Source organism: Entelurus aequoreus, linkage group LG20 (genome assembly GCF_033978785.1).
Source record: "Entelurus aequoreus isolate RoL-2023_Sb linkage group LG20, RoL_Eaeq_v1.1, whole genome shotgun sequence".
NCBI classification, from domain to species: Eukaryota; Metazoa; Chordata; class Actinopteri; order Syngnathiformes; family Syngnathidae; genus Entelurus; species Entelurus aequoreus.
Window position 1 is genome coordinate 25,587,737 of NC_084750.1, and position 26,840 is coordinate 25,614,576.

General features: G+C 41.8%; 2 protein-coding genes across 16 annotated transcripts in view; both read right to left on the reverse strand.

Moving 5' to 3' along the window:
* The window catches only part of cspg5a (chondroitin sulfate proteoglycan 5a), a 33,370-nt gene extending 23,104 nt beyond the window's left edge, over nt 1-10,266 (reverse strand). For 2 of the 13 annotated variants that reach the window (XM_062029738.1, XM_062029741.1), the window contains exon 1: nt 1,120-1,554. In XM_062029738.1, the coding sequence (XP_061885722.1) occupies nt 1,120-1,300 (181 nt within the window). In that variant the 5' untranslated portion in view covers nt 1,301-1,554. Of the gene's footprint in view, nt 1-1,119; nt 1,561-1,683; nt 1,826-1,889; nt 1,942-4,513; nt 4,670-10,236 lie in introns of those variants that run through there. The other 11 variants (XM_062029740.1, XM_062029745.1, XM_062029746.1 and 8 more) reach the window with 9 other exon arrangements.
* Nucleotides 10,267-11,921: 1,655 nt separating this feature from the next.
* The window catches only part of smarcc1a (SWI/SNF related, matrix associated, actin dependent regulator of chromatin, subfamily c, member 1a), a 29,002-nt gene continuing 14,083 nt past the window's right edge, over nt 11,922-26,840 (reverse strand). Inside the window, exons 9-28 of one of the 3 annotated variants that reach the window (XM_062029751.1) lie at nt 26,172-26,297; nt 24,762-24,856; nt 24,126-24,256; nt 22,071-22,130; nt 21,312-21,349; nt 21,133-21,254; nt 20,996-21,067; nt 20,809-20,922; nt 20,567-20,720; nt 20,396-20,500; nt 18,670-18,729; nt 18,305-18,563; nt 18,074-18,235; nt 15,469-15,539; nt 15,196-15,349; nt 14,917-15,095; nt 14,717-14,851; nt 13,244-13,547; nt 13,051-13,170; nt 11,922-12,974 (exon numbers count right to left, since the gene is read on the reverse strand). In XM_062029751.1, coding sequence (XP_061885735.1) covers nt 12,883-12,974; nt 13,051-13,170; nt 13,244-13,547; nt 14,717-14,851; nt 14,917-15,095; nt 15,196-15,349; nt 15,469-15,539; nt 18,074-18,235; nt 18,305-18,563; nt 18,670-18,729; nt 20,396-20,500; nt 20,567-20,720; nt 20,809-20,922; nt 20,996-21,067; nt 21,133-21,254; nt 21,312-21,349; nt 22,071-22,130; nt 24,126-24,256; nt 24,762-24,856; nt 26,172-26,297 — 2,553 coding nt within the window. In that variant the 3' untranslated portion in view covers nt 11,922-12,882. Of the gene's footprint in view, nt 12,975-13,050; nt 13,171-13,243; nt 13,548-14,716; nt 14,852-14,916; nt 15,096-15,195; nt 15,350-15,468; nt 15,540-18,073; nt 18,236-18,304; nt 18,564-18,669; nt 18,730-20,395; nt 20,501-20,566; nt 20,721-20,808; nt 20,923-20,995; nt 21,068-21,132; nt 21,255-21,311; nt 21,350-22,070; nt 22,131-24,125; nt 24,257-24,761; nt 24,881-26,171; nt 26,298-26,840 lie in introns of all 3 variants that reach the window. The other 2 variants (XM_062029750.1, XM_062029749.1) reach the window with 2 other exon arrangements.

The following is a 26,840-nucleotide window of genomic DNA, read 5'->3' on the forward strand; positions in this document are numbered from 1 at the left end:
GCTAACTGATAAGTGGCGCCATCTGATGGCCACGCGCACAAACGTCGTCATCATCCTGGTCCTCTCATCTTCGACTCCACAGGCGGTCAAGTGGAGGCGGAGGATGCGTTGCCGCGGAAACGACGTCCGCCTCGCCAGCATCCATGCGCACATTAAGCAGGGATGCAGTTTCCACGGCGACGCTCCGCTTCCCGCGCTGGAGGCAGGTGCACTCGACGCTCGAGTTCACCGAGTTCGTTCGGACGGTCGCGCAGGAGAACAACGACCAATCAGGAGGACGTGTTGTGGTTTCCATGGAGACAAAGAGGACCATTCCCGCGTGTTGACACGTATGGGGGGAGGGGCGGCAAGGAAGTAACGGCTAACAGGAAGTCGAGATGATTGACAGGTGGCCACTTCCAACGTCTTTGACGTGGTCAGCCATCTTGAACAGGCAAGCTTAGCATTAGCTCAGCATCATTCTGAGACACCACATGGACAAAAGTATTGGGACACCTCCAGGAAGAGAGAAGTCAACAAATATTATTTTAATTTTTTTTTTTTACATGTGCTGTAATTCTTCCAGACCCAACTCCTCCAAGCACTTTTTTATGGAGCAGATTTGTGCAAACTAAGAAGAATACTTCACGAATATTGATTGATTGATTGATTGACACCTGTGTCATGTTGCACTAAAAAAACAAAAATCCACTTGAAAGTCTCGTGCACGGGCCTGCATTTATCCGACGTGCCGACGAACACGCGCCCCCGTCAGACAAAGAGCCTTTGGGTGCGTGCACACAGCACGCCCGCGCACGTCCACCGCGCGTGTGCGTCGTTCACGTGCGTGCCCAATTTGTGCCTCCTCCTGCCGGACGCGTGCGCGACACCGCCCATCTGCGCGGAGCGGCAGCCGTGCGCGTGCACGCCACGCGGTGACCTGATTTCAAGCGTACTCGTAAGTGAGCAGCGACACGGCGTGCCCGCGGTTGCTGTCTCGGCAGTCACGTGACCTCATTTACATAGGCGCCATTAATATTCATCTTCCTGTCAAGTGTTGTTGTTTTTTTCGAAGCAACACACGTGACAGCTCGTGCACGCGCGCCAAGGAAACGGCATGCTCGTGCGTGTCTTACTCACCGTGCACGGCGATCAGGTGCAGCAGGAGAAGAACGCGCGCCAGCCGCGTGCGTCGGCATCCTCCCGCGCACGACGAGTCGGGCTCCATGCTGGGCGTGCACGCGCGGTCCAAAGCTGAGAAAAGTGCGTGTGAGGCGTGTGCGCGACAGGAGTCTTCTTCACTCGGTCCACTCTGCAGCATCGCCTCGCTCGGCAGCTCGGGCTCGTCTCGCTTCGGCTCGGATTCGGCTCACGGCTCCATCGTCTCCTGCAGGCGCGCGCCGGTGTGTCCGGGACCTTTCGGGGGGTTTCGGGTTCGGTCCCAGCGTCGGCTCACTTCGGACTGGAGTGAATGAAAGAGACGGAAAGAGCGAAAGAGAAAGACATAGCAGGATGCTCCGATTCTGGGAGGGAGGAGGAGGAGGAGCGAGGAAGGGGGGGTCGGGGTAGGGGGGGGGGTCCTGTCCCTTCTTCCTCCTCCCCCCTCCTTTCATACATCCATCATCATCATCATCATCATATTTTAAAACTTAGCAAACATTTCTTCCTTTCACTTCATCATCATCATCTCCAACTTTCACCAACTTGTCTGTCTTCGTCGCGTGACGTCATCCGCAAACAAGGGGGCGTGGCGTGGACCAAAGGGAACATCAGCACCCGCCGCGACCCCAAAAGGGACAAGCGGTAGTAAATGGATGGATGGCATTCCACGAAGGCCGCACACTATAAAAATGAAAACATGCGGGGGCCATTTTGATATTTTTCATTTTCAAAACCAATAAAATATATACCTTTTTTTAAACTTCTCAAGTTTGGTCCCAGGGACCCGGAAGGGTCTCAAGCCTAAAAATGTTAAAAATAAGTCAGATATATATATATTTTTTAATGTTTTTCTTCAACACTTTAAATGTCTAGATCAACTTCAGGTCTAATGACAATAAAGTACATTCTTTATATGCCCTTTTTGTCAAAACCCTGGTTTTTATGGCAATTACATAACATATGCAATATTTTCCCCCCCAAAAAAATTCCAAGTGGAATATTTGATGTAAAATAATTGGAGCCTTAAATTGGCCAATAATTCATAACTTTTATTTTGATTCATTATTATTATTATTTTTTAGCAATGATAGTTAAAAAAAAAATCCCACTAAAATTCTTAGGGGTCCAAAAAGGCCCCACTAGTAAAAGTAAAGTGTTTGTTTTACTTTCAACGCTTAAGTGTCTAGATCACATGTCCAACTCAAGGGCCGGGGGCCAGATCTGACATAATTTTAATGTGGCCCGCCACCTAATTTTAAATGGCCCATCTCATCATTTAAAGTGGTCCAGTAAGGTGGCTTGCCGCATCATTTAATGTGACAGGTCAGACAATTTCAAGTGGACCACCGTCTCAATTAAGTTGACCCGTCGCAGAATTTAAAGTGACCTGCCATATCATTTAATGTAGCCCGCCACATAATTTAAAGGGGCCCGCCGCGTAATTTAAAATGACCCGTCTCGTCATTTAACGTGACAGGCCACATCATTTAATGTGGCACGCCGTATCATTATAGGTGACCCACCATATCATTTAATGTGGTCCGGCACATAATTTAACATGGAATACCGCATCATTTAATGTGACAGGACAAATAATTTCAAGTAGCCCACCTTGTCAGTTGATGTGACCCACCATTTAAGTTAAGGTGGCCCGCCACATAATTTAAAGGGGCCCGCCGCAAAATTTTAAATGGCCCGTCTCGTCCTTTAACGTGACAGGCCACATCATTTAAAGTGGCACGCCGTATCATTATAGGTGACCCACCATATAATTTAACATGGCCCGGCACATCATTTATTGTGGCTTGCCAAATCATTTAATGTGACAGGCCACATCATTTAAATTGGCCCACTGTATCAATTAATGTGGCCCACCGTATCAATTAAGTGGCCCACCACAGAATTTAAAGTGACCCGCCAAATCATTTATTGTGGCCCGCTACATAATTTAAAATGGCCCGCCACATAATTTGAGGTGGCCCACGATGTCATTTAAGGTCGATTGCCACATAATTTAACGCGACACGCCACATCATTTAATTTGGCTTGCCATATCATGTAAGGTAGCCCGTTGTATGATTTACTGTGACCCACCACAGAATTTAAAGTGGCCAGTCACGTCATTTAAATTGGCTTGTCGCATCGCATCATTTAATGTGACAGGCTGATTTATTTAATTTGGCCCACCACATAATTTATTGTGGCTTGCCGCTATATTTAATGTGACAGGCGACATCATTTAATGTTGCACACTGTCTCATTTAATGTGACCCGCTACATAATTTAAGTTGGCCAGTCACGTAATTTAAGGTGGCTTGTCGCATCGCATCATTTAATGTGACAGGCCACATAAATTATTGTGGCTTGCCGCATTATTTAAGGTGACAGGCGACATCATTTAACGTTGCCCACTGTCTCATTTAATGTGACCCGCCATATTTAATTTGGCAAACCGCATGGTCTATTGTAACAGGCGACATCACATCATTTTATTTGGCATGCCACATCATTTGTGTTTTTTGGTGGGTAATCAATAAACATTCAAAAATCTGCTTTTTACGTTGACTTAATGTGTCAAAGCAAGTTCTCCACCATCTGTTAGTAAAAAAAGATTACATTAAAAACAGCTGCCTATGCAGATTGTGTAACAAGGCTATTATATGCATATATTCCGTGTTATAAGTGGCCCCCCTGAGGGCAGCCATATTTGCAATGTGGCCCTCAATAAAACGAGTTTGACTCCCCTACCCTAGCTCGACTTAAGATCTATTTGTCGATTACAAGTTTTTATTGTTTGGTCATGTTTTTTTGGTTGTTTTATGCCTTTTTTGTCATAGAAAACTTCATTTACAAGATATGAAATGTTTAATTGATAAATGATATGGCGGGTCACTTTAAATCAGGAGTCACCAACGCGGTGCCCGCGGGCACCAGGTCGCCCGTAAGGACCAGATGAGTCGCCCGCTGGCCTGTTCCAAAAATAGCTCAAATAGCAGCACTTACCAGTGAGCTGCCTCTATTTTTTAAATGTTATTTATTTACTAGTGTGACAGTCCTAACTGTCGTGCGGGTTCTCAGGACCATCCGGGGAAGACATTGTCGTGAGACGGTTTAGACTTCTTTATTATTTCAATCACAGTCTTTTGCGTGCTTTTCAACAGCTGCCTTCTTTCTCACGTGAGCACACGAATGGTTTCCTCCCGTCCGCCGTCTGCTTTTAAGCAGCACGTCGCCGTCGTTTGCGTGGCAGCAGAGGATGGTTTCCTCCCGTCCGCCGTCTTTCTCCATCTCCTCCCTTGATGTTCACGTCTCTCACCCTTTTATATGGTCCGAGAGGGTGATTGCACTGTCCACAGCTGCGCGCTCCACGTACCTTATGCTGATTGCGGCGTTGCTCCCAGTGCGCCCCGCCTTGCCGCCCGCTTGTCCACGCCTCCTCGCCGCCATCTTGGAGCGGGCGCCGTCGGTCCGCCGGCCCCGCCTCCCCACAACTAGCAAGCTGGTCTCGCTTTGCTCGACATTTTTAATTCTAAGAGAGACAAAGCACAAATAGAATTTGAAAATCCAAGAAAATATTTTAAAGACTTGGTCTTCACTTGTTTGAATAAATTCATTTATTTTTTTTACTTTGCTTCTTATAACTTGCAGAAAGACAATTTTAGAGAAAAAATACAACCTTAAAAATGATTTTAGGATTTTTAAACACATATACCTTTTTACCTTTTAAATTCCTTCCTCTTCTTTCCTGACAATTTAAATCAATGTTCAAGTACATTTATTTTTTTTATTGTAAAGAATAATAAATAAATTTTAATTTAATTCTTCATTTTAGCTTCTGTTTTTTCGACAAAGAATATTTGTGAAATATTTCTTCAAACTTATTATGATTAAAATTCAAAAAAAATATTCTGGCAAATCTAGAAAATCTGTACAATCAAATTTAAATCTTATTTCAAAGTCTTTTGAATTTCTTTTAACATTTTTGTTCTGGAAAATCTAGAAGAAATAATTATTTGTCTTTGTTAGAAATGTAGCTTGGTCCAATTTGTTATATATTCTAACAAAGTGCAGATTGGAGTTTAACCTATTTAAAACATGTCATCAAAATTCTAAAATAATCTTCATCAGGAAAAATTACTAATGATGTTCCATAAATTATTTTTTAAATTTTACATGAGTTATTATTTGTACAAACATGGTGCAAAGTAATTCATGATTTGTTAAAAAAAAATGTTAGTGGCTAGCTAGCTAAAATGGGATATTGTGATTTCACAAGACTGTCTTAGAAGTGATCATTTGAAAATGTTCAATTTGAAAAATGTGCACTTTGAGAAAATATAAAAATAAAGTGTTGCATATTGATATTTATCTGTTTCTATATATATTTAATGTGAGAAATCATTAAGATGATCAGTGTTTCCACAAAGATAAATATCATTAATTATTAATAATAACATAGAGTTAAAGGCCTACTGAAATGAGATGTTTTTATTTAAACGGGGATAGCAGTTCCATTCCATGTGTCATACTTGATCATTTCGCGATATTGCCATATTTTTGCTGAAAGGATTTAGTAGAGAACATCAACGATAAAGTTTGCAACTTTTGGTCGCTGATAAAAAAAGCCTTGCCTGTACCGGAAGTAGCGTGACGTCAAAGGTTGAAAGGCTCCTCACATTTCCCCATTGTTTTCAATGCAGCGAGAGCAATTCGGACCGAGAAAGCGACGATTACTCCATTAATTTGAGACAGGATGAAAGATTCGTGGATGAGGAACGTGAGAGTGAAGGACTAGAGTGCAGTGCAGGACACATCTTTTTTCGCTCTGACCATAACTTAGGTACAAGCTGGCTCATTGGATTCCACACTCTCTCCTTTTTCTATTGTGGATCACGGATTTGTATTTTAAACCACCTCGGATGCTATATCCTCTTGAAAATGAGAGTCGAGAATGCGAAATGGACATTCACAGTGACTTTTATCTCCACGACAATACATCGGCGAAACACTTTAGCTACGGAGCTAACGTGATAGCATCGGGCTTAACTGCATATAGAAACAAAAGAAATAAGCCCCTGACTGGAAGTATAGACAGAAAATCAACAATACTATTAAACCATGGACCTGTAAATACACGGTTAATGCTTTCCAGCTTGGCGAAGCTTAACAATGCTGTTGCTAACGACGCCATTGAAGCTAACTTAGCAACGGGACCTCACAGAGCTATGCTAAAAACATTAGCTATCCACCTACGCCAGCCAGCCGTCATCTGCTCATCAACACCCATGCTCACCTGCGTTCCAGCGATCGACGGCGCGACAAAGGACTTCACCCGATCATAGATGCGGTCCGCGGCCCGGAGACGGAGGAAGTCAAGGTGAGGTCGGCGGCTAGCGCGTCTGCTATCCATCTCAAAGTCCTCCTGGTTGTGTTGCTGTAGTCCGCCGCTAATACACCGATCCCACCTACAACTTTCTTCTTTGTAGTCTTCATTGTTCATTAAACAAATTGCAAAAGATTCACCAACACAGATGTCCAGAATACTGTGGAATTTTGAGATGAAAACAGAGCTTTTTGTATTGGATTCAATGTGTCCGCATACTTCCGTTTCAACGATTGACGTCACGCGCATACGTCATCATACATAGACGTTTTCAACCGGAAGTTTAGCGGGAAATTTAAAATTGCACTTTATAAGTTAACCCGGCCGTATTGGCATGTGTTGCAATGTTAAGATTTCATCATTGATATATAAACTATCAGACTGCGTGGTCGGTAGTAGTGGGTTTCAGTAGGCCTTTAAAGGTAAATTGAGCAAATTGGCTATTTCTGGCAATTTATTTAAGAGTGTATCAAACTGGTAGCCCTTCGCATTAATCAGTACCCAAGAAGTAGCTCTTGGTTTCAAAAAGGTTGGTGACCCCTGCTTTAAATTATGTGGCGGGCCACTTGAAATGATGCAGCCTGTCACATTAAATGATTTGGCAAGCCACAATAAACATACATGCCAACCCTCCCGAATTTTCCGGGACACTCCCGAATTTCAGTGCCTCTCCCGAGACAACCATTCTCCCGAATTTCTCCCGATTTCCAGCCGGACAACAAAGGCACGCCCCCTCCAAGTCCATGCGGCCCTGAGTGAGGACAGCCTGTCGTCACGTCCGCTTTTCCGCTATATAAACAGCGTGCCGGCCCAGTCACGTTTTAACATCTACGGCTTTTGGAGAGTGCACAACTGCACACACAACAAGGAGGAGACGAAGAACAAAGAAGAGACAGTTATGGCAACGACGAGTAAGAAGAAGAAGTATGCTTGCAAATTCCAAAATGATTGGAAACAAGAATTTCAGTTCTATACAACAACGAGTAGAGGATTGTTATGTGTGTGTATATGTGTAAATAAATTAACACTGAAATTCAAGTATTTATTTATTATATATATATATATATATATATATATATATATATATATATATATATATATATATATATATATATATATATAATAAAATAAATATATATATATATATAGCTAGAATTAACTGAAAGTCAAGTATTTATTTTATATATATATATATATATATATATATATATATATATATATATATATATATATATATATATATATATATATATATAGCTAGAATTCACTGAAAGTCAAGTATTTATTTTATTTATATATTTATATATCTATATCTATATATATATATATATATATATATATATATATATATATATATATATATATATATATATATGTGTATATATATATTAGGGCTGTGAATCTTTGGGTGTCCCACGATTCGATTCAATATCGATTCTTGGGGTCACGATTCGATTCAAAATCGATTTTTTTTTCAATTCAACACGATTCTCGATTCAAAAACGATTTTTCCCCGATTCAAAAGGATTCTCTATTCATTCAATACATAGGATTTCAGCAGGATCTACCCCAGTCTGCTGACATGCAAGCAGAGTAGTAGATTTTTGTAAAAAGCTTTTATAATTGTAAAGGACAATGTTTTATCAACTGATTGCAATAATGTCAATTTGTTTTAACTATTAAATGAACCAAAAATATGACTTATTTTATCTTTGTAAAAATATTGGACACAGTGTGTTGTCAAGCTTGTGAGATGCGATGCAAGTGTAAGCCACTGTGACACTATTGTTCTTTTTTTTTATTTTTATAAATGCCTAATGATAATGTCAATGAGGGATTTTTAATCACTGCTGTGTTGAAATTGTAACTAATATTGATACTGTTGTTGATAATATTCATTTTTGTTTCACTACTTTTGGTTTGTTCTGTTGTGTTTGTGTCTCCTCTCAATTGCTCTGTTTATTGCAGTTCTGAGTGTTGCTGGGTCAGGTTTGGTTTTGGAATTGGATTGCATTGTTATGGTATTGTTGTGTATTGTTTTGTTGGATTGATTAATAAAAAAATTTAAAAAATAAAAAATGAAATTTTTTTCAAATAAAAAAAAATAAAAAAATCGATTTTTAAAAAATGAGAATCGATTCTGAATCGCACAACGTGAGAATCGCGATTGGATAATATATATATATATATATATATATATATATATATATATATATATATATATATATATATATATATATAAGAAATACTTGAATTCCAAAGACATGCACCTGGGGATAGGTTGATTGGCAGCACTAAATTGGCCCTAGTCTGTGAATGTGAGTGTGAATGTTGTCTGTCTATCTGTGTTGGCCCTGCGATGAGGTGGCGACTTGTCCAGGGTGTACCCCGCCTTCCGCCCGATTGTAGCTGAGATAGGCTCCAGCGCCCCCCGCGACCCCAAAAGGGACAAGCGGTAGAAAATGGATGGATGGATACTTGAATTTCAGTGAATTCTAGCTATATATATATATATTTATTTAATTCACTGAAAGTCAAGTATATATATATATATATATATATATATATATATATATATATATATATATATATATATATATATATATATGTATATGTTATATATATATAAGAAATACTTGAATTTCAGTGAATTCTAGCTATAAATATATTCCTCCCCCTTAACCCCACCCCCAATCTCCCGAATTCGGAGGTCTCAAGGTTGGCAAGTATGACAATAAATGATGTGCCGGGCCACATGAAATGATATGGTGGGTCACCTATAATGATACGGTGTGCCACTATTCAAAGTGGAATATTTGATGCGACGTAATTGGAGCCTTCAATGGGTCAATAATACACATTTATTTATTCATTATTTTTTTGAGCCGAGATGGCGGGCCGCACTTTGGACACCCCTGTCATGGACCTGGACTTCATAGAATTGAAGCAAAGTGCTACACGGCTAACTACACGACTACCACACACTCATGGCGTGGACTACAGCGTGTTTGTGTGTCGGTGAACGTTTATTGTTGTTTTTGTGTTTGCCAACTAGGGCGGAAGCAAGGGTAGCTTGACCACACCCCTTACCCATCCAGCTAAAAACAAAAGCAAGTTAAGCGCGACGACGCCATTTTGCTACACACAACCACGTCTGGTATTATTAACATACTAATTAATTAACATACTAACATGTTAACTAACATACATAATTAATTAACATACTAATATACATAATCATATACACCGGAAGTAGTTTGTACCAATGTATTACGTCCTTCTGGCTCAGGAGACGATTCAAAGTCTAAAAAAAAAAAAAAGAGTGATTCTGCCTCCTCATAGATAATTCAGCGGCGGCCACGTTTGCCCGGGAGGTGAGCTGTAGTCACGTGACTGTTGTAACACGACAATTGGCGCGGAGTCAAGTGGGCTAGCTGCTAGCTGCTAGCATGCTAGCATGTTGTTGTGACACGGAGTAAATCCCACATCTCCATAACGTCTTTACGGTCAATCTGCCGCTGATGGACGGATTAGCGGCCGGATGTCAGCGATTATTTTTAAAGTGCCAATAGAATCATGTGGGACACAAAAAATAACTTACTTTGGAATGGAACTTAATAGAGATACGATTTAGCATGACATGGCTAATAGTACACATAGTTCATATAATGTATTTTTATTAATTATATTCTTATAATATATACGCAACATACTTGCCAACCTTGAGACCTCCGATTTCGGGAGATGGGGGGTGGTCGGGGATGGGGCGGGGGCGTGGTTAAGAGGGGAGGAGTATATTTACAGCTAGAATTCACCAAGTCAAGTATTTCATATATACATCCTGAAAATAAGCAAACAAAACTGTTTAGATAATTGATACTTCAAACTTGCATAAATAAATCTTAAGGAATATAACATAACTTGGCTTCTGAGAGCTTCAAAATGTAATGAATAAAATGCTAAAGTTGTTGATAAACAAGCAATTATTTTAATATTTAAATATGGTCATTTTAAATGAATAATTATGATAATTTAAAATTAATTATTTCAAATATGTTTATTTTCATGTATAATTCTATTGCTGGATGTAATAAGGAGTCAGAAAAAATACAATTAATTTTTATGTTTTTAGCAAAATATAGTAAAAACATATTTAAAATTTTTTTTTTTAAATTAATATATTTATTTTTAGGGAAGATAAACATAATACAATTTATCTCGTCTGGATGATTTAGTTCTTGTCCTCCCGTCTCTTCCCCAAGGATGGCTCCATGAGCTGGGCAAACATCTGGAGATGCCCTACGTCAACAACACGGTCGGCGGCCCGTCGGTGCGCAGCTCGTACATCACCGCCCTCTACTTTACCCTCAGCAGCCTGACCAGCGTCGCTTTGGCAACGTGTGCGCCAACACCGACGCCGAGAAGATCTTCTCCATCTGCACCATGCTCATCGGCGGTATGCCGGACGCCTCGTATGGAATAACGGGATTGGGCAGGCACGCTGTTTATATCGTGGTAAGGCGGACGTGAAAAAAGGCTGTCCTCACTCAGGTCCGCATGGAGCTGAAGGGGGTGTGGCCTCCAGCTCCGGCTGAAAATCGGGAGATTTTCGGGAGAATATTTGTCCCGGGAGGTTTTCGGGAGAGGCGCTGAATTTCGGGGGTCTCCCGGAAAATTCGGGAGGGTTGGCAAGTATGATACACAACATAAATATGAATTAAAATTAGGGATGTCCGATAATGGCTTTTTTGCCGATATCCGATATTGTCCAACTCTTAATTACCGATACTGATATATACAGTGGAATTAACACATTATTATGCCTAATTTGGACAACCAGGTATGGTGAAGATAAGGTCCTTTTTAAAAAAATTTACAAAAAAAAATAAGATGAATAAATTAAAAACATTTTCTTGAATAAAAAAGAAAGTAAAACAATATAAAAACAGTTACATAGAAACTAGTATTTAATGAAAATGAGTAAAATTAAGTGTTAAAGGTTAGTACTAATAGTGGACCAGCAGCACGCACAATCATGTGTGCTTACGGACTGTATCCCTTGAAGACTGTATTGATATATAATGTAGGAACCAGAATATTAATAACAGAAAGAAACAACCCTTTTGTGTGAATGAGTGTGAATGAGTGTAAATGGGGGAGGGAGGTTTTTTGGGTTGGTGCACCAATTGTAAGTGTATCTTATTTTTTATGTTGATTTAATAAAAAAAAAATAAAAAAAACGATACCGATAATTTCCGATATTACATTTTAAAGCATTTATCGGCCGATAATATCGGACATCTCTAATTTTTATTCATTATATTTTTATAATATATACGCAACATAAATATGAATTAAAAATATTTTTTTTCAAATGTGATTGACGACAGAGTTTGTAGAAAAAACATTTTATTGTCCAGCGTGAAGGTCCAAGTAGCAACAGACCGTACAAAATCCAACTAAATGCTACACAAAAACCTGCTCTACACAAAACTCTTAAAAATACATTTAGTCGTTAAAGATGCTATGCGGGAGCGGTCGGTCGCATCACATGACCTGCCAGGTGGCGACGGGGCGTCGAAGGAAACAGGAAGTGGAAGCAGAGGTAGCAGGAAGCGGAGAGTTCTAGAAGGCAGCGGGGGTATAGGGGTGAAGTTCTAGAAGAGGTAGCTAACGGGCGAGCAAGGAAAGAGAGGTAGCAGAGATGCTAACAGTGCTAGCGAGCGGTCACTTTGCAAAGCTCTTTAAATGGACGTGTAACATGACACACACACACACACACACACACACACAGGTCTACATGGTGTACTATGACTGTAAATGAAGGTGTGGGGGGGCTAGCGAGGTAGGCAGCGTTAGAAAGCACAGGAGGGGTGGGGCTTAAGTTGCTACAGCTTCTATAAAAAGGCGGAGCCAAGGTGTCCCAGTCACACTAACAAAGGCCGCATAAGTGTGTGTATGTGTGTGCGTGTGTCAGTGCATGGCAGCTCCAGTGTGAACCTCTGCTCAGCGTGTGTGTGTGTGTGTGTTGCAGGTGTTTAATTTGTTCCTGCAGGTGACCAGCTGCCATTTTTAAGTCGGGTCAAAAACAGGAAATGTAGGCAAAGACGGCTCAGGAGGCGGAGCACGCCTATCGCACACACACTTCAGTGTAAAAGTCTGAGGCGAGGCAGACACTCGCCGGGACCGAGCTTCTGATTTTGTCCAGTGTTTAGTGTCTGCAGCCTCCATCAGGCCCGACTCAGCAGGAACAACATTTTTGGTTTGTGTGTGTAAGTGTGTGTGTATGTATATGTGTCACCCTGAGTGTGTGTGTGGTTGGTTTAGGTGATGGTACAATTAGGCTTTGCGTGTTGGTCTCAATTGTCCGCTGCGCGTCCACTGGGGGGCACTGGAGCACCCACGGGAACCGGGGGCACGGCTTCGGCCTGTGCAGCTGGTGGTCCTGGGTCTGAGAAGGTGAAAGGTCACAGTTATGACGTTGCGTCGACACAAGGCGGAGGATTTTTGTGATTTGGTCTACGCACACATGCCGTTGGGAGCTCCTGGGTGGCGTGGAGGCATCATGGGAGGCATACCACCAGGCTGGGGGCCGGCAGTGGGGGGGCCCGCCATCATGCGCATGGGCTGTACAGGTCCGAGGGGTGCTGTGAAGAACACCAAGAAGCTGTCAGAACCTTGCTTCAGTGTAAGGGCGGCCAACACAAAGCTCCGCCTCACCTGGCTGGCCCGCGAGGTGGGGGCCCATGGGGTGGTGGCCCATAGGAGGGTAGCCGGGGTGCATGGCCGCACCAGGCAGGGGCCCTCCAAGGTGAGGAGTTGGGGCGCCGTGGAGGGGAGGAGGGGCTCCGTGGCCCCCAGGATGCATGCCTGGTGGCCCGGGGGTGTGGCTTTGTCCCTGAGCCTGGGCGGCAGCGGCGGCCTGCTGCTCCATCTGCTGGCGGGCCTTCATCTCGGCGTACTTGAGCTGCTCCATGTGGAAGGTCTGACGCTCCGTCAGCAGCTGCTGCCTCTGGAGCTCCAGCTGAAACGACGACGTCATGTGATAACAGACCCCGCCCACCAACACAACAACAGAGTGGACTTCTCCCATCAAACATGCAAAGTTTACATGGAAACGTCTGACTGCACAGAAGCAGAACTGACCACCTTTGGTTTCGAGGTGACGCCTAGGCCCCGCCCACTTTGACAATCATCTCCACATGATGAAGACCATAGAGCAGGGGTGTCCAAATTGTTTTCAGCGAGGGCTACTTTGAAACATTTTGTATATTAAAGATACTAAAAGCAATACAATATAAGCCAATCGATATATGCTAAACTATCTGGAAACATCCATCTTAGCTTTGTGTCATCAGTGACAGCAAATTCTACGTCATTTTGTCATACATGAAGTATTTTCAAGCGTAAAAAAATGAACCATAAAAACAATACAGTATTATTGGCTACTTAATGAGACCAAAACAATCAGACCCTGCGGTTTAACATCGTGACCACTGATTGGCTCAGCCTCAGGCAGCATTAATAGCGCTAGCCTGCTAACTTCTTTAGCCAATTTTGCAGCCGAACGCCTTGGACTCAACTTGGTACTTGACATATAACTGTTAGCAAGTTAACATTAGTGTGCACATTTTTTGGGCCAATTTTACAGCAGAGTGCCTCAGTCTCCTATAACTTGGTACTTGATATACTAACTGTTAACATGCTAACATTTGTGTGCTAATTTTTTTTAGCCCAGCACCTCAGACTCCTATAACTTGGTACTTGACACATGCTAACTGTTAGCATGTTAACATAAGCGTTCTAACATGCAAACTTTTGTAGCCAATTTTACAGCCAAAAACCTCAGTTACATAACTTAGTCCTTCACATATGCTAATTGCTTGCATGCTCACATTGGTTTTTAACAAACTAACATTAGCATGCAAATTTTTTTTTTTTAGCCAATTTTACAGTCAAACACCTTAAGAGTCATAACTTGGTACTTTGCACATGATAATTGCAAGCATGCCAACACTACATGGCGTAGTACTGTTAGTCTAGCTCAGTTTTTTTTGCTGGTCAGCAAAAAGGAGCACAAACTGACCCTTTTCAAGCGTTTACTGCTGACATCAGCAGAAAAGAACATTCTCCACCATCAGTCACAACTTAAGTGTCACCAGGTCAAAGGTCAGGAGCAGCATTGCGACTTACGGCCTCCTTCTCGCGGTCCATGATGGTTTCCAGTTCCTCAAAGTGCCTCAGCTTGATCTCCAGCTTCTTCATCTGAGTCTCCACGAGCAGAGCCACCAAAGACTTGATCTTCCTCTCCTCCACCGCCGCCAGGTGCTGCGGGGGAGACACGTTAGGACGCGGAGACAGTCCACGTGTGCCAGCAGGAGGCCCGGTCTCACCTTGGCTTTGGTGGCAGCAGATGCCAGGGCGGCGGCGGCCGCCGTGGCGATGTTTCCTTCGCCGATGTCGTGCTCAAGCTTCTTCCTCTTGTCCTCCCCCTCCTCTGTGGTGGGTTTGTCTTCCTTGTCCTTCTCCTGCTCCGAGGACGACGTCTCCATGGACTCTTCTTCATCCTTGTCTGGGAGCAGAGGAGACAGGAAGTCGGTCATCAACCCTGAACTCACTAGTCCAGCTGGACCAGCCAGGTCCAACACTAGTGTTAAGTGAAAAAAACAGACCTGCAGGAGCTGCCTTTGTCTCGTCTCCCTCTTCGCTCTCGTCCTCGCGCTCCGACACCTCCCCCGCCTCCTTCTTTACCTTCTCTGCAGCCTCCGTCTTGTCGCCCTTCTCCGCTGACTCGCTGGGCTTCTCTGCCTCGTCCTTGGACTCGGCCTGAGGGGGGCGTCGGATCACAACGACACCATAAAATACAACAAATGAACTACTGGAGCATCACATTCCGAAAGGGCGTGTGGAGTTGAGGATCTTTGCCAAACATGAAATGTCCTCACCTTGTCCCCCTGCTGGGAGTCTGTGTCGGCCTCCATCTTTTCAGCTTCAGGAGCCTCTGCAAGGTAATGCACTTCATTTGAAGATGAAAAAATACACAAGTGAGCTTGCGGACGTTAGGAGTTACAAAGGAAGCTGAACGTTCAAACGTGTGGCAGACAGTGCATTAATATAAAAAATAGGGCCGTCAACGTTAATGTATGTGATCAATAAAAAAAAAAGTGTACAAGTGTGGCCCGCCGGAGTCTACAATTTGGCCCACGAAATGGCACAAGTTCAATAAACCATGGCGGAGCGGTGTAATCATCCATCCATCCATTTTCTACCGCTTGTCCCTTTGGGGGTCGCGGGGGGTGCTGAAGTCCTATACAAATAGCTAGGGGTCTGATAGCTGCCATATTGTCGCCATCTGGTGGCCAACGATGTACCTCAACCATTAATTATGCTTGCAAGAAAAACAGCACAGCATTTACTTACATGACTCAATCCCAAGTCATGGTGCAGGAAAAAAATAATCAACTAGCACAAAAAGTCAACAAACATGGTCACATATAACACATCGAAGCTCACTGAACTTTGTGGATATTACCAAAAACGTCCAATCAACATAAAAAAAAAAAATCTAAATTACACCCATTTAAATCCACTACAAGGGATGATGAGAAAAATGCAAAACACTCTCCAACCTTATCCATGTTAGGCGCATTTTAGCTGCTTGATATTTCTGATTGATAAATAAACTTTAGTAAACAAGGAATAAGTTGAACTTTCACATACTCTTAATAACCAATTATGAAAAGTATTATTTATATATTGATTATATTATTATAACACTATGTACTCATACATATACATAGATACATATCTCGTTGCTTTGCATGCAGTCGGCTTTAGGCCCCTGGCCAACTTTTTTAAGCCCAATGCTTGTTTGTTATGACCGCACGTAAACCCGGAAGTCGGCGCCTATTGTCAAACAAGATGAGTGATGAGAGGCGGGCTATTTCACTTCGAAACACACTCCAACGGAACTTTGGACAAAACTGAGGTCATTTGTTGGCATTGCATTGACAAACTATCTCATCATCGGCATACAGCAAGTGTAAAATAGCATCTTAAAGCAAAGCACGTATTCGAGGACGGCGCCGCTAGCATGAATGCTACATCGACTCCAACTTGACCGAGTGGAGAATGACAGACAATTCCAAAGCCGGTGGTGTTTACCTGCGTAAAATATAGTCAACAAAAGTAGCGCGGATAAGGTAAACATGGCCTTCGCTAAATGGACAGCCAGCGCATGCAAGCTATTTAACATTGGTGAAGACAAAGTGCTGCAAGATGTCATTGTCCACCAGCTGGTAGCATTGCACCAAAAAAAGAGATCAACACTGTCATTTCAAAAGGTACACAAGCTTGTTTGTTTAAACAACTGGTTAAAGGAAGAGTAACTGCAGGTGTAAATGGTGCACTATGTATTTTATGGCTGTGTTTTAGGGCTGGACAACTATGGCAAAAATAATACGATTATTTTTGATTGATATTGTGCAGTCCTTTGAGACATTTGTGATAAATAGCTATAGAAATAATCTTCGATTGATTGATAATGTAGTAACGCTCAATTACAGGATAATTCATAAAATTTGATAATGTAGTAGTGCTCAATTACACGATTATTCATTAATCTGAAAACATGAGTATTGTACCACCAAAACGCCACTTTAAATAGATTTAAAATAAACTGGATATAAATGATTAACGAATAAACCCCAACAATATTATAATAATAATAATAATAATAATAATAGGAACAACAATACATTTAAATAACAATAGCAATTTAATTACCGCAAATTCACGTTATTTTTTTTACAACATGTTATTGTAAACTGAAAAAACTGTACTTTAGCTTTTTTTACAGTAAAATGATGGCAACTGAGCTGCCTGTTTTTTACCATAAAATCAATCGTCATTTTTGCAGTGTAGAATTTGATGAAAAACATGCTTTGAAATCATAAGTCAAGCAGATTTATATTATAACTATTTTTATTTTTACTAGAAAGTTAAAAAAGATATTAGTGAATAAAGTTTAAAAGATATGGAATTGCATGCAATACCTATATTTTTTGCTGTCAAAATGAAAAGAACAAAAAGATAAAATACTTAAATTATTTCAAGGCTTTCGCGGGCCACTTAAATGATGTGGCATGCTAGATCTGGCCCCCGGGCCTTTAATTTGACACCTGTGCTTTAAAATAAATAAAAGTGATGCTTATCCACCTTTATGTTCTCTCTTTTTTTTTTTTTTACCAAATATGAATCATTTAGGGAACAGAAAAGGAAAGCAGAATCGACAATGGAAATGGAACTGGAAACAGCTTATCAATTCCCACCCCTATTCAGGAACAACACGATGGTGAGGATGTTTGAAGACAGCAGGAAAAAAAATGTGCGATGACCCAGATTTTATCCGCCCCTCCCCCCCTGTGTCCTCCCTTAGCCCATCTGCTGCGTAGTTTTAATCTGGTTAACGTGGCGGAATGTGAGCACACACAAACACTCTTGACTGCTGAAATCTGCCGCCCTCTAGTGGTCACACTGAGAATGACCCACCTGTTTTCTCGGGTTCTTCAGGAGAAGTCCCAGCGATGCCACTGCTCTCCAGGCCGAAGGCGGGGTCCACCTTGCCCGTGCTCCTCGCCGCCTCCTGCACTTTTTTCACGTGAGCCTCTACCAGTTCCGCCGGCACCTCCTCTCGAACGCGGGAGAACTCCTCTGTGGAAGAAGACGGCATCTGAACACGGCTCCCTGTAAGGTGTGTACCTGCGCTGGGCGGTGCGTTACCGAGTGCCGCCTTGGCGGCAGCAGACGCTACTCTGGGGTCAACCACGGAGGCCAGGAAAGCCACGGTGCTCATGACGGGGTTCCCGGACTGGCTGAAGGGGATGGGCTGATAAGCCAGAGGGCCCAGCGATGCCTCGGAGCTCTCCAGGTAGGGGTCCTCGATGGGCAGGCGCAGGAAGTGTAAGATGCATTCGTCTTGCGTGCGCGATCCTACGTGCTCGGACACTTTGTTCCAGTCATCTTTGAACATCTCAAGAGCCTGCCCAGACAAACAAGACGCTTTGGATGCGGCGCACGCAGAAACTAAAGATTCCCTCTGAAGTGTAGACATTAGAACTCAAGCGGTTTGATCACATGAGACTCACCTCTAGCAGCAGCAGGGTCTCCTGCTCGGTCCATTCCCGGGAAGACACCACGGATTTACCCTGAAAGGAGTAAGACACCAACAAAGCATTAACACGAGTTTCTGCTTCTGGATGTGATGAAAGCACAGCTGTGAACGAATAACACTTGATTAGAGCAGGGCAAAAACATTTTTTTCCGTTTCAGTCGATATCGATATGCAGGGCTGAAGTGTGCGAGCATTTTACTTGCATTGGCGACTAGAAATAGGACGTAAGAGCATTAAAAAAAAAAAGTGCAAATACAGATTTTAACCCTTTAATTTGACATTTGCTCCTAAAATAAATCCATCCAAAGTTGATCAAACTGGAGTACAATTTTCTGTATAACATGTTCGAAATAAACTTAATCCATAACCAAATGGACAAGTGATTGACGCGGAAGTCTCACTGATCACTTTGTGTGTACCTCCTCCTCCTTCATGCACAGTAGCTGCCTCACACACGCAAGTCTTCAAACACGGAAGAAACGTCTTGGTTGGAGGATCTGGTCAGTAAAAGACAATATTTTTTTCACCACCTCAAACTATGGCTACTCTACCAAAATTGTTAACCCTCACGTCTTTTGCCTCTTGCCCAATCGAAAGTGTCTCTCTCTTCACCACAGGCAGAAAGGGGTCTTGTCTGTGCATCGCTCTCAGCACCTAAGCGCACTAATTGAACAATAGAATTAACTGAACGCAGTGATCTATCTTCACTGTCATTCACTATCTTTGTCTCGGTGGGCGGAGAGCAGGTTCGCACACACTGAAGCGCAGACAAAGACCCTCGCTACTCACGACTCGCTAGTGAGAAGTTCAGCAAGGTAACAAGTTAGGAGGAAACATAATGATTAGAAAGCCAAGTGTCCCTTTGTGGAAGATTTTATCTTCAATCCGGATGGGAAATATGAGCCCATCCACACGGGCAAACGAGCGAGAATGTCATGATCAGGTGATGGGGGGAAAAAAAAGACAACCCGACCTAGTTTTTCAAATTGGGGGGGGAAAAAAGGCATTTGAAGATGTTCTATGTTTAAAGTTTAATTTTTGCTGACAGAAAGGAGTCAATTTTTTTTTGGTTCGTTTTATTTATTTAGGAAAACTAAAAGTTATTTACCTTCCAAATACAGTACAATTCTACAGTAATGACAAATAAGTGTATATTCATTTGAATATAAGTTGAAAAGGATTTGCAAACCATTGTATTCTGTTTTTATTTACAAATTACACAACGTGCCAACTTCACTGGTTTTGGGTTTTGTATTTGAGAAATCAGACAAATTTTTTGCATGGAAACGTAGTGATCGTCTCCCCAAAGTGTCCTGGGTATTCCCCATAACTGCCTACCGCCCAGACGTGCTCTAAACACCTCCGCAGAGAAGGAATGATAGGCAACATTTTTTTTTAAAAGTGGGCACACCAGACTTACATATCTTACAAAAAAATAATAAGTTTACTTAAATTTAAGTTAAACTGGTCCTAAAAAGTACATTGTAAAACAGCAACTTTTTGAAAGAGCTGCTGCAAATGTAGGTATTTTAGAAAAAAAAATTAGCCTGCGAAACCTTGGAGGAAAGTCATTAGGTGTTGACACGACATTTTTCAAATTTGTACGAGGAGGTCAACACTTTCCTACAGTTTGCAGTGAGGAGAAAAGCCCTGGTGGAGGTCACCTGAGCATTAAATGAGTGATTCAGCGTGTTGCTAACCTTGGAGCTCTTCTTGTACTGGTCAGTACGGAGGCCAAAGTTTTGGAGGTCGATTTTTTCTTTGCTCTTATCAAGGAAGTTGGCCATCTGCTGTGGGGGCGGGATCTAAACGCAGGAAGCACAGAATATCATTGCTGCTCTTCGCCACCTGCACCTGGTCTACATCCTTACCGGCGGAGGTCTGTGGTTGAGGGGCACGAGGCCAGAAGGGGTGTCAGCCAGCACGGTGAAGTGGGGCGTCGGTGGGGGCCCCATGGGCAAAGGTCGGCTGTCTGCATCCACCTGGTAGTTCACCAGCCCCCACTGCTCTAGGAAGGCGTGAACTCTGGAGACGATTAACTCGTGTTAAGTACAATTTGTAAGAAAAAAAAAAGGAAAAAGATTTGCTTGAGTGTCACCGTGCATCAAGTCACCTCATGATGGCGCACACGTCACCTGTCAGATTCCTGCGGCAGGAAGTGGAGGTGAGATACTCCTGGGGGTTGAGCCGGTACGTGTCAATCATAAAGTTACGGTAGGCGAGGTATCTGGGGGTGGGAGCAATGTCATTAACTGTCATTATAGACAACATCTTGGAAGCGGGCGTGTCAGTGCGCTCACATCTCAGGGGTTTTGGACTTGTTCTTGCCATTGAAGAACTCAGGCAGCGCTCTGCGCTCAATTTCATGAATACTGAAAGGAAAGCAGTGTGTAAGGTTTTAAAACATGGGTCATGTGACATCCAGCACGCGGCTTACCAGTTATAGTCGAACCACGCGCTGTAGCTGGGGATGATGATGTGGTGCGTCTGCTCCGTCACATTGTCCTCGCTGGCATCCATCAGGCGGCTGACTTCAGCTTTGCTCTGGTCCTCGTCCTCCTAGACACAAAGTCAGTCAGTGTGACGGATGCAAAGGTCTTTATTCAAGTCATCTACCTTTCCACCAGACAGCACTGAGTCATCCTCCATGTCGTCTGCAAGAAGAAGGGTAGAACAAGTTTGAAAGCGATTGTGATGATGCGGACATCCAGTACTGGGGGACTTAATACCGTAAATTCCGGACTGTAAGCCGCTACTTTTTTCCTACGCTTTAAACCCTGTGGCTTATAAACCATGTAGCTGATTTAAGGATTTTTCTTCGCCAACGATCATAATGCAAATAGATTTCATTAAACACAAGCAAAGACATTGAAAAGGTGTGTTATTGTTTGTGCCATCTTTTGGGCGAGTTTGCTAGCTGCAGGTGATGCGGGGTGAAATCTTTAGTGCTTCAAACCGGAAGTACAAGTGCCATTTCGTCTTCTACTCATCCATAGCGTTTCTACTCATGTGGATTCTTCATTCATCACTCCAAGCAACGTTTGTAAGTTTTACAACATAGCTAAAACTACTCATACTTACTGAACCGTCCCATGTGTGATGTCTGTAGGAGTGTTTTCATGCACACTTGTACGTGCTATCGTAATGTAATGAAGCTAGCGTCGTTAGCGTTAGCTAATATGCTATCATGTTTACAAGTGTCTGTGTTAGTATTATTAACTTTCAATGGCATTCTTTTTATATTGTTTCAGTTTCACAAATTGCAGCAAGTATATGGAAAAATCGGTATTGTTTTTTTTTTTTATTTAGTTGGTGCGGCTTTTATTTCTGTGTGCTCTATAGTCCGTAAAATACGGTACATAAATATATACATACCCACGTCTTGTCCGTTGTCTCCTTTTAGAGGAGTGCTCTCAACATCCTTCTTTGAATGAGCTGTGTGAAAACATGACAGTAACGTGTTAGCAAGCACTGAAACATTCCTCACAATTTTTTTTTTTTTTTTTAAATAACTACTACAAAAACATAGCTTCATATAGAAACCTACCATTCTTACTGCTCTATGTCACAATATAGACTATATACTGGGGCTGCATGATTATGGCAAAAATGATAATCTTGATTATTTTGATTGAGATTAAAATCACGATTATTAACCCTATTATTCGTTCATTTAAAAACAAGAATATTTCTTATACCACCAAAACTCTTTAAATGTAATTTAAAAGAATGGATATGAATTTGTAACAAGTAAACAAAAACTAAAATAATAGTAACACAAAATTAATAGCTGTATAATAAAATACAAATATTTTTGTCCCTTTTATTTTTTTAAATTCAGTTATTTTATGTCATCAATAAAATCTATTAAAATGCAACATTTCTCACATTCATTGGTGCAATATACATTTGGACAATTTTGACCAATATTTTCAGCTAACGCATACTATTTTTTGTAAATGTATCAATAAGTGCTGTTAGTACATTATGCTTGTATAAGGTACTTTTTTGAGACCTTTAGTTTGTAAGCACGGCCAGACCGGATATTGCACAAAGACAGCGCAGTTATTGTGAAGGGGGGAAGGAAGTGTGCTGCTGTTTTCAGTTCGACGAGTAAGGAGACGACTTGAGGCTGTTTAAAAAAATTTTTTTTTAAAAGAGAGCCTCTCAAGTTGTGACTTTTGTCCTGTTCGTACATTGATCTTACATCCATGATGTCGTTCACAACAACACAAGCAGATGAGATGTGTTGTGGGTGTATGGATTGTTCTTGCTAGTTTTAACCTCATAGTTTAGTCCCTATTTTAAGTGGTTGACTCGACATTGTTTAGTTTAGGATGTGTTTCAGGGATGAATGAACGGTACAGAGCCCATTATTTTCCCAAACAAATGTTCCTTCTCACATTTCACTCACGTTTATGCCAATTTCCCTGATATTCTCCATTTAACAGCGGATTCCGTTTTTCTTAGCAAATTCTTTGACTCTGTCCGCGGTTACGTCAACGCCTACTAATTTTGTTGAGTTTAGTTATTGAGTTTTAGTTCATTGATTAGGTGTATTAGCTTTGTGTCAAATAAAAAGTAGCAACCATGGTGGGCTCCCAAATTTCGAGTAGACATGGTCTTTTTCCAGTACAAGTCAGGTACAAAACTTTACCTGACTAGCCTATATAAATCAACTATTTATAAATACACATCAGTAGGCTAAATCAACCTCTTCAACATACATACCATTCTTACTGTTTTATGTAGGAGCATACCATCTTACCATCTATGTTGGAAGCCACCATTCTTACCGCTCTATGTTGGAAGCCACCATTCTTACTGCTCAATGTAACGCCACCATTCTTACTGCTTTATGTGGGAATCCACCATTCTTACTGCTCAATGTAACACACCCTTCTTACTGCTCAATGTAAGAACACACCCTTCTTACTGCTCAATGTAGGAACATACCATTCTACTATTCTTACTGATTTATGTTGGAACCCACCATTCTTACGGCTTTATGTTGGAACCTACCATTCTTACGGGTTTAAGTAGAAACATACCATCCTTACTACTTTATGTTAGAAGCCACCATTTTTACTGCTCTGGGTAGGAACATACCATTCTTACTGCTCAATGTAGGAACATACCATTCTTACTGCTCAATGTAGGAACATACCACTCTTACTGCTCAATGTAGAAACATACCATTTCCACTAACACTTCCTACTCTATGTAGGAACCTTTCATTCTTACAATCATCTCTTATTCTATTTAGGAACCTACTATTCATACAAACACTCCCTGTTCTGTGTAGGAAAATACCTGTCTTACAAACATCTCCAACTCTATGTAGGAACCTACCATTCACACAAACACTTCCTGTTCTACGTAAGAAACTTCCATTCTTACAAACATTTGTTGCAATATGTAGGAACCTACCATTCTTACAAACACTTCCCTCCTCCATGCTGGCGCCTGCAGAGGAGTCATCCAAGTCTTTGGTGACGTCGTCCTCAGTGTCGTCCTCATCGCCTCGGTGACCCCGACGCTTCCAGTAGTGCCCTGTGTTGCTGACACAGGAAGTGGATGTCGGTCACCCAGGACACATGTTTCACCTGCGTGTGATGGCTGATACCACAGCTATATGAAGACTAGAAACGCTAGCAGCATGCTGGTGACGTGCCTCTGGTGGGAGCCAAGTTCACAATAAAAACTAATGCACGCAAGTCATAACTAGCTTATTTGTATACCAATTTCCTGCTGTTTGCCTAATTGTCAACATCAAATCATATGCCAATAATACACATTTGATTTGTAATAAAAAATGTAGTAAATAAAAGGTCTTGTTTCAAGTGTACGGTGTAGTGTGCAAGTGATTGCAGCACAATGTGTAGAATTATTCTTGTAGAGGGCAGGAAAAGTGAAACCACCACAGAACTCTTTGCCCCCATTAGCTTAGCCTCATCATATCATATCATATATCAACGGCACACAGCTCAAATGGGGGCGGTCCAATCTACCGATTTATATTTCAAAAACTTTGAACGCAACCTGGCTGAATGATGTTTCTCTTACCCTTTCTTTCCACCTTTCTTTCGGGACTCGGCAGGTGTGCTCGGCGGTGAGGGCGAGCGCCTCCTCTTCTTTCCGGCAGAGTTGGCCTTGCGCTCCTTGCGATCGGGTGTACGGGAAGACTGATCAGATAAACGCCGTGCAGTGCGGGGAGCGAGGGATGGAGGATGAGAGAAAGAGCGGCAGAATGAGAGGATGGAACATTTGCACACACAAGGAGGGGAAGCGGCAAGAATAAAGGGGGGGCAGGGGATGCAGTGGCGTGGACAAACGACCAGGGTTCCTGTGTACGGTCAGGTAGAGGTGGGAATCTTTGAGCACCTCACGATTCAATTACGATTCTTGGGGTGACAATTCGATTTGGAATCGATTAACACGATTTTATCAATATATTTTTTGGTATATAAATTACAATAAAAGCGTATTAAAACCGGTTACAAAAACTCCTCTTGGCTGCTGACATACAACTTATACGTGCAGTGTTGGCCAAAAAATGTCTTAAAAAAATATATTTAAAAAAATTTATTAACAAAAATTAAAGAACTTTAATCTAATAAAAGAAAATAGAGCAACTCCAACTACAGCCTGATCCCAGCTTTACTACTTTTTTTACTAAACAAATAAAGCATTGTTAGGTGGTTCGTTTTGCCTACTAAAAAAAGCATGAATAGTAAAATGTTATACGGCTTAGAATTTTTGCTCGTATCTGCTTTTTGTAAGAAGATCTAAGCCTCTTGCGTACTCGGAGATCTTGCGTGCTGATTGCTGCACAACAGCCATCTTGGCTTGGTTGACCAGCGTTGTTTTTCCACTTCCGGAAAAAAGTCACATGACGGAATACAAGCAACATACCTGCTTCTCTTCCACCTCCCTCGTTTTTGTTTGGGTCCGAATGAAGCCGGCATTCTTTATTCCTTCTTAAATAAATTAATACGTTTATTTTTTTTTCCCCTCCCATCGATGCACTTCAAAATGTTCAGTTATTTTAATTTCTGAAGCAAATAACGGTCTCCTCTTTGTTCCAGTTGTTGCCCATGTTTTCATTGAACGGGATTCGCGTCCGGGTTATATCCCGCCCGTTGAGACTGGCGCGAAAGGTCCCCTGCGGCTGTACACACAATTTGTTACACCAAATGCGGCCCCCAATTCAAAAAGTTTTAGACACCCATGCTTTAGAAGATCTGGTAAACCTTTTAGTCAGACGTCACCAGAAACCCTGATGTGCTTTGGAAGAAGAGAAAAGCTGTGAGGAAGGGTGGTGACAGACAGTAGACAAGGTATCGACAGACAAAGAAGACATAGTAGCATGCCAAATGGCCTCTCGATGCAACAGGACATTTGCCAACACAAGAAAGAATAATTAAGCAGCAAAAAGCAACGACCATTTCAGACATTTTGCTTCTCTGCGTTTACCTCCTCCTCCTTCGGGAAGATCTTTTGGCGGAAGCTGATAGGTTTCTTGTTGTCGTCCACCTCGTAGTCTTCCTCATTCATCCACTCGTTGAAGTTGTCGGTGTCTAGTACCCATTTAGCATGAACCTGAAGGGAGGAGTCGAAGTATGAGTGCACGCCAATGGTGATCAATGTCACTCAGAGGTGAGGATCTTTGGGCACCTCACGATCCGATTACAATCCAGGGGCTACAACTGGATTAACAAATTCATTATTTATGCATATTTAATCAATATATTGAACATTAATATTAAAAATAGTGTTATATTTGATTATCAATATGCATAAAAAGCTTTCACTACTGAATAATTTCCAGTTTTTTGGATGTTACTAAGCACAGCATAGACATAGCTTGTAGCATCGTATTCAAAAAGACTTGAGGCTGTAATTGCTGCCAAAGGTGCATCAAAAGATCTAAATACTTTTGTACATGTCATTTTTGAGTTTTTTTTATCAAATTTGCAAGTATTTCAACATTTCTGTTTTTTTCTGTCAATATGGGGTGCTAGTGTAAATTGAAAAAAAAAACAACTTTTTTGATTTTAGCAAATGGCTGCAATGAAACAAAGTGTAAAACATTTAAAAAGGGGTCTGAATACTTTCCGTACCCACTCTATAGAGTTTATCATT